The sequence below is a fragment of the Schistocerca serialis genome, chromosome 3 (genome assembly GCF_023864345.2).
Source record: "Schistocerca serialis cubense isolate TAMUIC-IGC-003099 chromosome 3, iqSchSeri2.2, whole genome shotgun sequence".
NCBI classification, from domain to species: domain Eukaryota; kingdom Metazoa; phylum Arthropoda; class Insecta; order Orthoptera; family Acrididae; genus Schistocerca; species Schistocerca serialis.
In genome coordinates this window covers 373,790,321-373,805,026 of record NC_064640.1, presented here as the reverse complement: position 1 = coordinate 373,805,026, position 14,706 = coordinate 373,790,321, and the positions used below count along the sequence as shown (strand labels likewise).

Here is a 14,706-nt window from a genome sequence, read left to right as displayed (position 1 = left end):
AGACAAAAGAATCATACAGCAGGTGCAACATTAGTGATACACAGAACAATTGATGTGAGCTGTACAAACTAAAAAACATGGTGAGAGTGAGTCAGCATTGCACCACGCATATACATGTGCGAGCCACCGGTAGATGGTGCAGTGGAGACTGTGCCGTGTGCACACTTCCAAAAGGCAGCCTTTAGAAGCTGGCCTGTGCTGATGCTGTTGGCAGTTGATTTAAGTACACCCACAAGGTGACACTAAACTCAGCACCCTCTCACTCACATGCACTACAGCACACCTCTCCCGTGTGTGAAGAAGGCACCCAGGAAATGGAAGAGACACAAGTAGCCCAATGAGAGACACAGTCATCAGATCCAGAGTGGCAGCAGCCAGTGCCAATGGAAGGGGCAGGACTATGTGCAAGGCAGGCACTGGATTGTAAGGCTGAGACATGCGAAGACACAGACATGCCCAAGGGCAGTGGGCCATGTGGTGCCAATGACAGCAGCATGGAGGAGGATGCAACTGCCATATATGAACTGCCATCAGCAGGCAGGTCCCAGTGCAGAGTAGACAGGGCTTGACCCACTGGTGATGATGTCTGAAGCGATGATGGTGAGGGGGCCAGTGAAGGAGGCCTGACCGGAACAGAAGGCTGCGGCAATGAACCCGAGGCCAGAGACAGGCCATTGCCCAGTGCCAGGCAGTCAATGGAACAGGGGTGCCTACACAGCAGGTGACAACAGACTCGAGGTGGAGGGTGGTGGGGCAGGCTGTGGTGATGGGGTCATATCCACAAACTGGTAGACTCTAGCAGCAAGCAGGGGTACAACTGATCAAAGTGGCTCACCACCAGCCTATTGGCCATATGGACATCATGAGGATGGCATCCCTGGCAGTGAAGAACAGTGGCTGATATCCATTTGGGTCAGCAACCAAATCCTCGTGCCCACAACGGCAATTCCAACATGATATGGCTGGACAAACCTGACCACAGCAGGTGTGGCACAGGCCACAGAAGGTAGAGGAGTGTGTGAGCTGCTAGTGATGAAACACCTCAGCTGGGCTCTGGTCACCTGTATCCATGAGGTGATAGATGCTCAGAAAGTGGAGAAGGGCATCATCTTGCAAAAATTCCACAACAAACTTTTTCATATGGGACTTGAATGTATGCATTAGTTATTCCTCCTTTCCATTTGATTAATGGCGGAATGGCAAAGCCATAACATGAGGAATGCCATGATGGAAACAAAGCAATTGAAAGGTGTGAGAAACTAACTGAGGCCCATTATCAGAAACTAAAGTACAAGACAATAAAAAACACCCACAAAAGTGTAATGAACTGTGATGTCAGTCAATGTCAGCACCCACCAAAGAATGTAAGGAAACCAAGAAAATGTTTGCACAACCAATAGGAATTCAGGAAGGGACCTACAAAATCTACATGAGTGCATTCCCATGGCTGGTGTGGAGTAGGCCACCCTAGGAGGTGCCTGTTGTCAGGCACACTGCTCACAAGCTGTGACAAAATGACAATTTCATCACCAATCCCTGGCCAAAAAAACATGTCTGTGCAAGCTGTGCAAGTTCATAATTGGAAAACTCTAGATCCTAGCATGCAATTAAATATCAAGATGGAAGCAAAGCAATTCCTCATGATCAACATCAGGGCCAGGACTCACAGGAATGCAGGACAAGGCATCTGCATTGACGTGTTTATATATAGGTCGAAAATGGATTTCATAGTTTTAGGAAGACAAGAACAGTGTCCAGCATTGTAGGCAGTGTGCTGCCTTGTCATCCAAGGAAGTGCCAGGGTTAAACAAGGAAACCAAGGGTTTATGTTCAGTAATAAGGTGAAACTTAGAGCCATACAAAAAAATATGAAATTTCAGGAGAGCATAGGCTATGGCAAGAGCCTCTTTTTCCACCTGAGAGTAATGCTGTTGGGCCAGAGTGAGAGATTTAGAGACAAAACCAACAGGTGGTTCAGAGCCATCCTCATATCAGTGCACTAGGACATCACCAAGGCTGTACTGTGAAGTGTCAGTCATCAAAAATATGTGCTGGTCCGGGGAGAACTAAACAAGACACCGAGAGTAGTTTGGATTTCAACACTTAGAAAACACATTTGCAATCCAGGCTCCAGCAAAAAGGTTCATTCTTGTGTAACAAGGCATGCAATGGGTGGCCAATGCGGCCATCCATAGCTGGAATTAATGGTAGTAACTTATCTTCCCTAGGAAGGCCTGGAGCTCCTTCATGGACGAGGGGCAAGGCATAGACATAACTGTGGAGATGTGGTCTGGCAGAGGTCAAACCCCATCTCACATGATCTAGAACCCCAAATAAACAATACAAGGTTGAAAGAACTGATATTTTGCTAGGTTACACCATAAGCCTGCAGATTGTAACACAGAAAACAAAGTGCACACATTTTTCAAGCGATCGACTGTGGGGGAGCCCATGACAACATCATTCAGTAACTAATGCAACCAGGGACAGGCACAATCAATTGCTCTAAAAATCATTGGAAAGTAGCAGGGGAAGACGCAAATATTGTCAGAGACCAAAAGGATTATTCAAAACCAGAACTTGCCACAACTCTTCATGTGCAGGATCCTACAAATACGCTTCAGGAAAATCAATTTTAGAAAAGTACACACCACCCAATATTTTTGACAACAGTTCCTCCTGGCATGAGAGAGGATATGTCTCCTTGATCAACTGTGCATTGACAGTAGTGCTGAAGTTTCCCCAACAGCTTCCAAACTACAACTAGCAGAGACAACCATTTGATACCCATAACAGGTTGCACTACCCCTACAGATTGAAGTCTGTCTAATTCTGTTTTCACCTGATCTTTCAGGGTGACAGGAATAGGACATTCATGACAAAAATAAGGCTGAGCCATGGATTTCAAAGAAATATGAGGAGAAAAATTTGTAGCACCCCCATAACTTCCAAAAACAAGTCTGAAAACTCCTCAGACAGTGTTTCCAATTGAGAATACAGTATCTGGTCAGGCATAAGGTGAACTGCATCAATGATAGAAAATCCAAATGCCTGAAATGTGTCTATGCCAAAAAGTTCTCAACACCAGCATCAGTAGCCACAAAAGACGTAATGGAAGGAGCCACTGACTTGTAAGAGGCAGACGCCATAAATTGTTCCAACAGCATGATGTTCTGTTTGTTACAAATACCAGCTGACTGTTGTAATGGCACCGAGCCTAAACTCACATAGGTTTGGGAATTTAATAATGTCACTGCAGCACCTGTGTTGAACTATAACTGGAACACTTGGTGAAAACACTTAATTCAATAAACAGCCTGGGAGAATTCACAAGCACTGGAGTCACACAGTTTACGTTTATGCCCATATTCTGAGCAACCTTTGTCAAACAACACATGGAGGCTATGTGGCCTTTCTTCGGGTAAGAATTACAAGTAGCCTGGCACTTAGGGCATGCCGAATGTTCATGCTGGAGAAAACAGAAAGGACAAGACGGAAACAGAAAATAATGACACTGGTGCTGTGGCAGTCGCGGTTGTGTTGTCTGGCCTTGGTCTGCTTGGCACTGTGCCTTCATGTTCACTGTCCCCACTGCTGCTTGCTCATGTACAATATCTGTTGTCCTAGTGAACACATCTTGTGACACTACCGCCACATCACCTTCAATTTGATCACCTAATGCCCAAGAAATTTTAAAAAACGTTGTGCTATTTGCAAAACTTCTGCCAATAGAGGGTTTCCACAGAGTAAAACCTTCTGGCACACTTCCTTATCCAGAGCTAAACAGATAAATGCATCACAGGCCATAAGGTACACATAAGAGTCATTATGGGCAATAGTAATGAATTGACACTTACAGCTAAATCTGTTAAGTTCAACTGCATAGGACCTGATTGACTGGTTTAGTTTCTTGCAGCATCAGTAGAATTCAACTTGTGCAACTATGACATGCATTCATTTGCAATGGTAGTTGAACAATAAACTACACATGTGATCAAAAGTAATAGCTGCTGGTGTTTGTATAGGGGCAAGCTCACACAGTAATTGAGACACCTTAGGTGATATCTACAAGAACAATAATGCTTTGCAAAAATTTGAGTCTGTCACAATGGCAGCCAAAAAATGCTGTCTGAGTCTTTTTTTGTAAGATTCACAATCCTCGACTGAATCATTCTACGAAGGAAAAGTGAGTGGATAGACTAGTGGAATGGTACCCTGTCTATTAATGGAAGCAGAAAAAGTGGTCTCCAGCAAAGTAAGCTCTTCAGTGAGTGCCAGTAGCATGGCATCCATAATGAGTAAACCCAATGAAACCACACTCAAAGACTGCACACATGCAAACCATCACATCCTCATCACCAATTGTGTAGTAACCAAGTGCTATGATAAGGCAGTACTTCCTTGAAAAACCTTCATACTATGAACAAATAGTAAAGGGTAAACATTGCTGACACCATGACTCGGGACTAGAGAAGGATATCATCAGAAAGCTGTACCCGAGGGCACTGGCACCACCACGTCTCTATGGCCTCCCAAAGACCCACAAAGAAGGTGTTCCATTACGACCTATTTTAAACACTATTAACTCACCAACATATGGTATTGCTAAGCATTTATCACAGATGCTAAAACCCTTGGTGGGTTAAGGTCCACACCATGTGAAAAACTCGGCTGAGTTTGTGGAAGTGCTACAGGGAATGTGGCTGGAAAATGAAGACCTACTAGTCAGCTTCGATGTGACATCCTTATTCACATGAGTACCAATAGAAGACTCCCTGGCTTTACTCAAAGAACACTTTGAGTAGGATATCATCAAGCTCTTTCGCCATGTTCTAACCACCACCTGTTTTAAGTGTGGTGGGAAGTTCTACGAACAAATAGATGGTGTAGCTATGGGCTCCCCCCTAGCACCAGGCATAGCTGACTTATACGAGTACATGGAGCACTTCAAAAAGCTAGCACTGGACACTGCTAAACACAAGCCAAAAGCCTTCTATAGGTACGATCATGATAGTTTTGTAGTTTGGCCACATGGCAGGGACAAACATCAACACCTCAACAGCATACATAGAAATATCAAATTTATAATGGAGATAGAAGATAACAGAAGCTTACCCTTTCTGGATATCCTGATCACAAGAAACATGGACGGCATGCTGGGACATGCAGTGTATAGAAAGAAAACACACATGGACCTCTATCTTAACACCAATAGCTGCCACCACCCTGCGCAATGCAATGCTGTAGTCAACACCTTAGTGCACAGGGCCAGGTCCATCTGTGATAAGGAAAGTTTGCCAGGAGAATTGTAACACCTAAAGGACACCTTCAAGAAAAATGGATACAGTGAGACACAAATAAGAAGATCTCTGAAGACCAACCACAAGAAGAGAGAAGAGAGACCAGATGAGGACGAAGCGATGGGCTGTGCGTTCTTGCCATACGCAGGTCCTCTGACATCCAAGATCGTGAGAATTCTCAAGAAACATAAAGTGAAGATTGTTTTCCGCACAGCAGGAAAAATCAAAGACCTTCTTGGTTCAACCAAAGATCCACTAGGACTGACGTCACCAGGTGTGTACATGATCAGATGTGAATGTGGGATGCAATATATAGGACAGCGCCGCAGTGAACACATTAGGCATGCACGCTTGGGTCAGACCAACAAATCTGCTGTGGCAGAACATAGTATTGACGAGAAGCACACCTTCTATTTTGAGGACACAAAGAAAATATACAGTACAAATGGATTTTGGGACTCAGTTATCAAAGAGTCCATAGAAATAGTTACACGACAACCTAATCTACCTAGACATTGACTACCATCTCAGCACAGCCTGGGAGCCTGCAGTCAGGAAAATCAGAGAAGAATGTTCTGTTCCACCAAGGGCCGCAGACGGAGCAGACAGAGACAGACGCAGGGACTCGAACCCCGCGCACGCTTCTCTATCCGCCACCGGCCAATCCAGGTGCATCAAGCAATTCTGCGGGTGCTTGATTGGCTGCCTATGGGAAGCAGAGAGCGGTCCAGCAGAGATATAAGCCCGTGACTGACGACAGATGATATCCCGACACTTCGCCTGAAGATGAAGGAGACACCTTCCATCGAAACGTTTCTACGAGACAACGATGCTACTCAGCTTACAACCTGTGAAGACTTCATTTATTCTCTGTCATATTTTCAATGCTTCCCTTCAGAAAGGTGTTGTTCCCAGTAGACTTAAGAACGCCATTGTGAAGCCCCTGTACAAAATGGGCAATAAAACTGAATTAACTAACTATCAACCTATCTCTTGGTGAGAGCTTTCTCTAAAATTCTAGAAAAACTAATACATGTAAGAATTACTGATCATCTAATGAAGAATGGAGCTCTTGGCAAGGACCAATTTGGCTTTCAAAAGGGCCGTTCAACAGAAGATGCAACCTATGCACTTGCAAATTAAATCCTAGAAACCCTTAATGAGAAAATGCTAGCACTTGGTGTCTTCTGTGATTTGTCTAGAGCATTTGACTGTGTTGATCACCAGATTCTCTTGCAAAAAGCAAAATTAGTAGGAATAAATGGTGTTGCAGGCAACTGGCTACAGTCGTATCTCCAAGACAGAAAACAAAAAGTTGTCTTGAATAGCTCATGTGGAGTATGTGATGCTTCTTCACATTCTGAATGGAGTGGAGTTCCATTACATGCGGAGTGCCTCAGAGCTCATTTACTGGGCCACTATTATTGCTTATTTTTATAAATGATCTACCATCATGTACAAGCCTGCTGCATAAATTTACATTATTTCCCTATGATACCATAATTTTTGTGAGCAGTAGAACAGATAGTAATCTTGAGGAAATAATTAATCACATACTTTCAGATGTGGTTAATTAGTTCAAGATGAATGGTCTCTCATTAAATTCCAAAAAGACCAGCTTAATTCAGTTCCATACAAAAACAGAAAAAGAGAGAGAGATAAGTGTGACATGTGGTAATCAGCCATTAGAAAGAATGGAAACAACAAAATTTCTTGGAGAGCACATTGACAAGAAAATGAACTGGTCTTTGCATATTATAGATATCTGTAACAGGATTAGCTCTGCTATGTGTGCTTTATGGGTTGTCATTACATGTGTTGAACCTAACACTGCAAAAGTGGCATACTATGGCTATTTTCATGCAATCATTGAATACGGCATTATTTTTTGGGACAACCAGTCAGTAGCAAGGAAAGTGTTCATTGCTCAGAAGTGAGCTTTAACAGTTATATGTGGATTGCACCCAAGAGACTCATGTAGAAATAGCTTTCGAAAACTTGAAATATACACAAGTACATGCCAATATATTTTTTCTCTCATGTGTTTTGTCTGTACAAATATAGAGATATTTCAACCAAACACTAATTACCATGAGCATAACACACAGAAGAAGAATGACATACACAGCTAACATAGAAATTTGAGCTTGGCACAAAATATTTCTACTAGAAAAATCTTTCTACAGTCTAGATGAATTTTTAAGTAAATAAATTGTAAAATTTTAATAATGCTACTAAGAATGTTATTTAAATTTAGCTCTGTATCCGTTTGTGCTTGGTATCTGTTATCTCCATGGTGCTTTAATGATTCTAAGAAAATATGAATAGTTTTTTTCTGTATTGCTGCTCAGATTACCATATTGTATATGTAAAAAACTGACTCATTCCACGTCCTTGTGAACACAACACAGTTGGAAATAAAACCATCAAATCAACATCTGGGCTGTTTATTGATCATCGGCTTATCATTACACCTAGGTAGACTTTACGTTTACAAAAGCCATGACTTAAGTTGTGCCCATAAAACATCACTTCAGCAACATCTACAATGATGGATGCACTAAATAAATTTCCGTCACTATTCTACAAGAAAGGTCATTGAATAGTATATTCACTTTACTAAATTACAAATTTTTACTTAGTTCTTTGTCTTGTAGTTGGTCTCATTGTCTTCTTCTTACTATGTCCCTGGCTGTACAAAGAAAGTAAACTGTTTCCATGATTGTGAATGTTCACTGAGCCACTAACTATGACATGAAATAAAATGTTTCCAGTTTTAATTTTTGTATTTTAAATTTTTCAAATATCTGCATTCATTTGCTCCCTTGAGCTACAAATTCCAACTACACATGTCTGCTTTCTACAGTATTACAAGTATAACATCACTCCGTCACACAAAACTTCTCACCAAGTACCAACAAGAAGAAGGACAAAGATAACATTGAAGGCAAAGAGGTTTAAATTATTTACACCCTTGTCAAAGACATTGTTTCATATTTAGCAAAACAGTTAAAATAAATTTACAGATTTTTCAAGTTAAAATATCAAAATTATCCTGATCATTTAAAATATAAATGGTTATGCATGAAGTAATGACTTTTAGTTGACATAGTTTATTAAAAACATTGCTACTTACAAGTGAAATTATTGATAACCTTTGGTATAGAAGGATTCAAAACATGTATCAGGCTTCATTACATCACACACTCCACACCTGTGTAGTAAAAGTCTTATGTTTCCTGAAGTTCACAATGTTAGATTTCACTAGATTAAGAGCCACCTACCAGTGTTTGCACCTGGTAAGAATTTGGTGAAGACCTGGTGGGATATTTCCACAATTTTTGTCAAATAACATTTCTTCATTGATAATTACATCTGTGCAAAGTCTGATATTTTAACAGATTCTCTCCCCTAAATCATTAAGGTATAACATGGACAGTAATTATAACAGGACATACTAGATAGTATTTCTGTGTCTGAATGACTCTCGTCTAACACAACATCCTCTGTTCTCAGAAAGAATTTTCATTGTGCAGCAGATTATATACTGATTTGAAATGCCCTGGCTTATTAAAATTGTCTACAAGTCTGGGTCTTGAAACTGGAACCTTGGCTTTTTGCAATCAAATGCTATACCAACTGAATTATCCAGGCACCATTCACAACCCATCCTCACAGCTTTACTTCGATCAGTATCTCTCTCATACCTTCTAGACTTCACAGACGTGTTCCTACTTATCTTGCACAACCTAGTAAGAAGTCCACAATAAACTTGAAAACCAGTTTCCTCTTTCACAGTCATAGTAGTGTCATGAATTAAATTGTTCTAGAAAATTCAGGAACATGAGAACCAGTTTGTTACCTATAATAATCCCAACAAGTTTAGAGATTATCATGTCTGAAGAGTCCAAGCTGTGTAATCATGCTGCATTGGATGGAGAAGGTGGTTTTGTCCTAGATAGGTCATTGTATTTTAACTCATAATGAGTTCTCTCTGCTGTGCTGCAGATTACAGGGAATATTTATTTATTTGCTTATTTAGACTGACCAGATTAGGGCCTTAAAGCCCTCTCTTACATTTGATGAGGAACAACACATACAGATATATTACCAAAACATTGATGAAAATGATAACAATCTTAGAGATGATAATAAGCTAATAATAGTAATAATAATAATAATAATAATAATAATAATAATAATAATAGTTCACATTAATTAAAGTAAGGATAAATGGCAATAATAACAGTAATAATAAAACAAAGTGCATTAAAAATAATATAGACTAGTTTAGAACATCTTAAATCATGTTTAGTACTGTCTAGTACCATGTATGAGTTCTAAAACCTTTTTGTAGATATACCGAGTGATCAAAAAGTCAGTATAAATTTGAAAACTTAATAAACCACAAAATAATGTAGATAGAGAGGTAAAAATTGACACACGTGCTTGGAATGACATGGGGTTTTATTAGAACCACCCCATATTGCTAGACGCGTGAAAGATCTCTTGCGCACGTCGTTTGGTGATGATCGTGTGCTCAGCCACCACTTTGGTCATGCTTGGCCTCCCAGGTCCCCAGACCTCATTCCGTGCGATTATTGGCTTTGAGGTTACCTGAAGTCGCAAGTGTATTGTGATCGACCGACATCTCTAGGGATGCTGAAAGACAACATCCAACGCCAATGCCTCACCATAACTCTGGACATGCTTTACAGTGCTGTTCATGTCATTATTCCTTGACTACAGCTAATGTTGAGGAATGATGGTGGACATATTGAGCATTTCCTGTAAAGAACATCATCTTTGCTTTGTCTTACTCTGTTATGCTAATTATTGCTATTCTGATCGGATGAAGTGCCATCTCTCAGACATTTTTTGAACTTTAGTATTTTTTGGTTCTAATTAAACACCATGTCATTCCAAGCATGTGTGTCAATTTGTACCTCTCTATCTACATTATTCCATGATTTATTCAGTTTTCAAATTTATACTGACTTTTTGATCACCCGATGTGTGGCCTGTGCTCTCTTCCAATTGCTGAGACCATTTGTCTACTCAAAATTTACTCACTAAATTATTGTTAAGAATGGAAATAACTCACTTACAAATTATATTTGCTATGTAACAAATATTTGGCTCTGTTAGTTGTGATATCCATGCCACTCATCTTTATAATTGTCAACAATTGTAAGTTTAGACCTTCCTTGATTTCTCTCTGTTTAAAGAAAATTTTCAAATGAATTTTGACGTAATTATAAGAACAATTTTTGTGTAAACTCTACAACCCTCACAGTAATAGGTATGTTATTTTTCACTTTTGTAACTAATTGCAAAAAATCACTCATATGATAAAATCTGGCCCTGTTACTTCTGTGTCATCACCAATTTCATCAATTTATCTACCTTTATTTGATGCAAATACATCTTAATTGCTCATCTTTCCATACCAGTGTACATGCTAAGTGATCTTTGTACTCATTGCTTACAATTACCAGTATGTGCTATTGCATACTTTTTTTCATTTTCGCCACAAACTGGTGGAGGTCAAATTGAATAGATTGTCTTTATCATTTTTCAGACACTCACATAATTATTTCTTGCTGCTAGTTAATACTATTTTATGGTAATGAGGAAGAAATTATTGCTGTACTGAAGCAAATCATTATACATTTATCTTTGTCACAGTAAAATATTCAGTTTTTATGTAGTTTTCACACTAAGACTCAATATTCAGGCACTGTATTTTTACAGTTTTATGTGATATTACTACTCTGTTTGTTCATTGACCATAAGTACTCTTTATGCAGTCAGTGAGTAATTTAAAATATTGTTTATTTCTATCATAAAATCAGTACAGAAGGACATAATAACTTATTTTATTTTCAGAAGTAGATGAAAGTTATCTGATGTCTGCTCTAAATGAAGAAGTCATTGGACAGATTGCTGATGGGGATATGTCTTTAGATGAGTCAGCACAAACCAATGAGTTTAGCAAAACAGAAAAGGTAAAATTACAATATCTGTCACAAAGGTGTGCAAAAATGGCACACTTTCAATCCGTATTTTCAAAAATATTGTTATTTAGTCAGACTTAACTATAGTTTAATACTAGTTGACTCCCTAATAGTATTTTTGATTGATAATAAACATGAATTTATGATGAAATGTGAAATTCATAACACTACAAATAAATCCAGTTTCCATAAATGCTTTGCATCTCTGTCTAAGGTTCATAATGAAGTTTATATATTCTGTTGCTAATGTCTATAACATATTGCCAGAGATCAGGCAGAAAATTAGAAATCCCCAAACATTCCAAGCCAAAGTAATGGAGAACCACATTAACTATTCCTATCATTCATCAGAATATTTAAACTCAAGAATGTAAATTCCTGTTAGCTGTTCTGTTTATATCAAACATGGTTTAATTTATCCTATCTGACAGTTTCTCTGAAATCAGTAAAGTAACATAAATGCTTACTATCAAATAATATATAAAAAAAGCCCTTTGGTGTAACAAAAAGAGGAAGCTTTCATCAATTTAGTTGCTTTGCTTCTGATATGCACACACATATAATGTAATCTAGAAGTAATTCCCATAATTATCAAAAGTAGATTAGTGATTATTATAACTGGCTGTTGGTATACATTGCACAAAAAGTCTACTGTGACTTCTTTTACCTGTTAATGTGTAGTTTGACTATACCACATCCCTGAAGTCTCTCCTTCTTAATGGGATATGCAGAAACATGATGTATGAATGAAAACTAAGTACTTAGCACTACATACAGTGCATGTACTCCACATACTACTCCCATGTTCATTTGCTTGACATCAAGACTAAAACAATAATTCTGCTTTTCAGTTATACCCTTTGTGACTCAGTGTAGTGAATACCTCATAACTTGTATTTTTAAGCCAAGTGCAACGCTTATCGGTGTCACCTTTAATAGCTGAGTGGGCAGCAGGGCTGACTGCCATGATGCCAACTGAGGACCTATTCGAATGAGAAGTACCAGCTCCAAGGTCTGGAAAGTCGACAGTAGCTGGGAGAGCCATTTGCTAACTCCACGCCCCTCCATACCACACCTGCATGACGCCATATGGCAGAGTATTACATGGTCCCTGGTCAGCATCATGTGATCCTCTGGGCTTAAGGCTGAGTGACCTTAACTTTTTGCAGGGTTAAGCAATGTCACCTGTAATTTTAACACTCTGCAAGAAGTTCTTGGCACCAGGAACAGTTTGAACTGTAACCTCAACCACACTGTTGAGTGTGACATCAGGAGAGAAGGAAATTAAGTCCCAGATCATGGATCTAAATGAGTGCTGCACTGAACAACATTCTGCCCTTTGGAAACTCATAAGGTAATAGTTTTAACAACATACAAGCCACAACAGGAAATATGTTAAACATCATGAGACAGCTAGAGATAATGTTAATTAGAATTAATTAAAATAACTGAAAACTCACTGCATGTTGTGATTTGAAAATTAATTTCATCTTAGATCATACTGACTGAGAACATTTAGAGTTACTGTTGTTTACTTTTGGTTCATTCCCCCAAAGTAACATTCCTAAGAAGAATAGAAAGCAACAATGCAAAAGAGATTGATAACTTATTTTAAAATCTAATTTTTAAGTGGATGTTAGTCATATAATAAATGATGTATTTGACCTTGGCAGAAAAATAACGGAAGTAAGCCACCCCATCTATATGTTTAACCAGGAAGGGAAAAGCAAAATTCACAGAAGTGTAAATGCTGACACAGTTACATTAGCCAGAGAAAATCTGTAGGATGACCAGTGGAAAGCTTACTAAGCAACCACAGTAGATGAGAAATTTAATTACTTCCCTAAAGTATTACTGAAACACAATGATTTCATTCTCCTTTACACCAGGTGAGGTCCAGTACATGGAAAGTGGAGAGAAAGGTTGGCTGACACCTCAGATCAGAGTTTCTTGTGTCAGAAACAGAAAGCTTTGTTTAATGCAGAGGGCTGCTTCTAATCAAGACAAGTTGCACTACAAGAAATATTGAGAATCCTTCACTGAGCCATGAAAAGAGGCTAAAACTCAAATTCAAAATTCCAAAGATATAAAGATAAATGAGGCATTATTATGCATGGAACAAATAAATTAAGTAAGGGAAATAATATTCAGCATCCTGATAACAGCTGTAGTGAGACAGCATAGCTCAAAAACATACATACACACAGAATATATAAATACATTTTATGAGAATAGGACAAGTGGTTGGCCTTGGTCTTGATGAAGGAACCATTTGGCATTTGCCTGAAATGAAGTAGGAAAACCACAGAAAACCTAAATCAGGATGGCAGGATGGTGCAGATCTATCCACTCATTCGTGAGGTAAGTGTGTTAAACAACACCACTGCCTCATTCACCTGGTCCTCATTGTACAATGTTCTTTAATGTAAACATAGTTTAAATCTTCATTGCTGCACACATCAAGAACACCACTGGTGACTCCGAAACCATGAACATGCTGCTGTGCCCTTACTCTCACTCCAGTCCATTCAGAAAATTGACTGCAGGCATGTGAACTTGTCTTCATTTCCTTCTCTTTGTCCACCTTAAAATTCTGTCTGAAATTCAATGTGTCATCTTTGCTGTGAATAGCAATCTATCCCTTCCATATGTTGTAGTTATCCCTTTTCATTACTAGACTCTGCACTGAGTCCTCTAAGTAATCTTTCATTGTGTAGTATACATCATTTATAAAGAATGTTTTAACTGCCTTCATAAGCAGATGTATGTCAGTAATGTTTTCCATCTCCTTGAGCAATTTATTACACAGTTTTATTCCAAAAAATTTGTTTAGAGTCTTTGTTTGTTTTTCCTTGATAAATGCAAGCCCAAACTGGCTTTTGTTTGTTGATTATGTATCTACCATTTAGTGAAATATTTAGTAATGTTTTCTCTGATATGCACAGCACATCTCTTGGTGCATTAAGGATACCCAGTTTTTGAAACAGTTCTTTACATAGAGCTCAACAAATACTTCTAGCTATTACTCTGATGGCCATTATCTGCAGTTTAAAAATGTTATCCACAGTTTGTGCCTTTGATATCCAGAAAAGAAGAATTGAGCATATGTAGGAATAATGTATCACCAAAAGTCATTAGCTGTCATAAACTGATGCCAGAGATTCGAGAGCCAAACATGCTGCTTTTCTGTCATCTCTCTGTGTTTGTTCTGTGTTCATTGACAATCAGTATTCACCTCTTAAAACTTTGTGTTTGTTACACAATCTATAAATTTATCATCTATATTTAGTGCAATATAATTGTTTCCCCACTTTATACTGAAGTGCATACTGTTTGTTTTCTTTATTTTCAATGTCAATTTTTTACATACTGCCAAATCATAAATGTCC

The 14,706-nt window shown here is 38.8% G+C and overlaps 1 protein-coding gene across 1 annotated transcript in view; it reads left to right on the top strand.

Annotated features, from left to right (window-relative positions):
- The window catches only part of LOC126470871 (protein tyrosine phosphatase domain-containing protein 1-like), a 560,875-nt gene that overhangs the window by 432,336 nt on the left and 113,833 nt on the right, over window positions 1-14,706 (top strand). Inside the window, exon 9 of the mRNA XM_050098887.1 lies at window positions 11,190-11,308. Within this exon, the coding sequence (XP_049954844.1) occupies window positions 11,190-11,308 (119 nt within the window). The remainder of the gene's footprint in view (window positions 1-11,189; window positions 11,309-14,706) is intronic.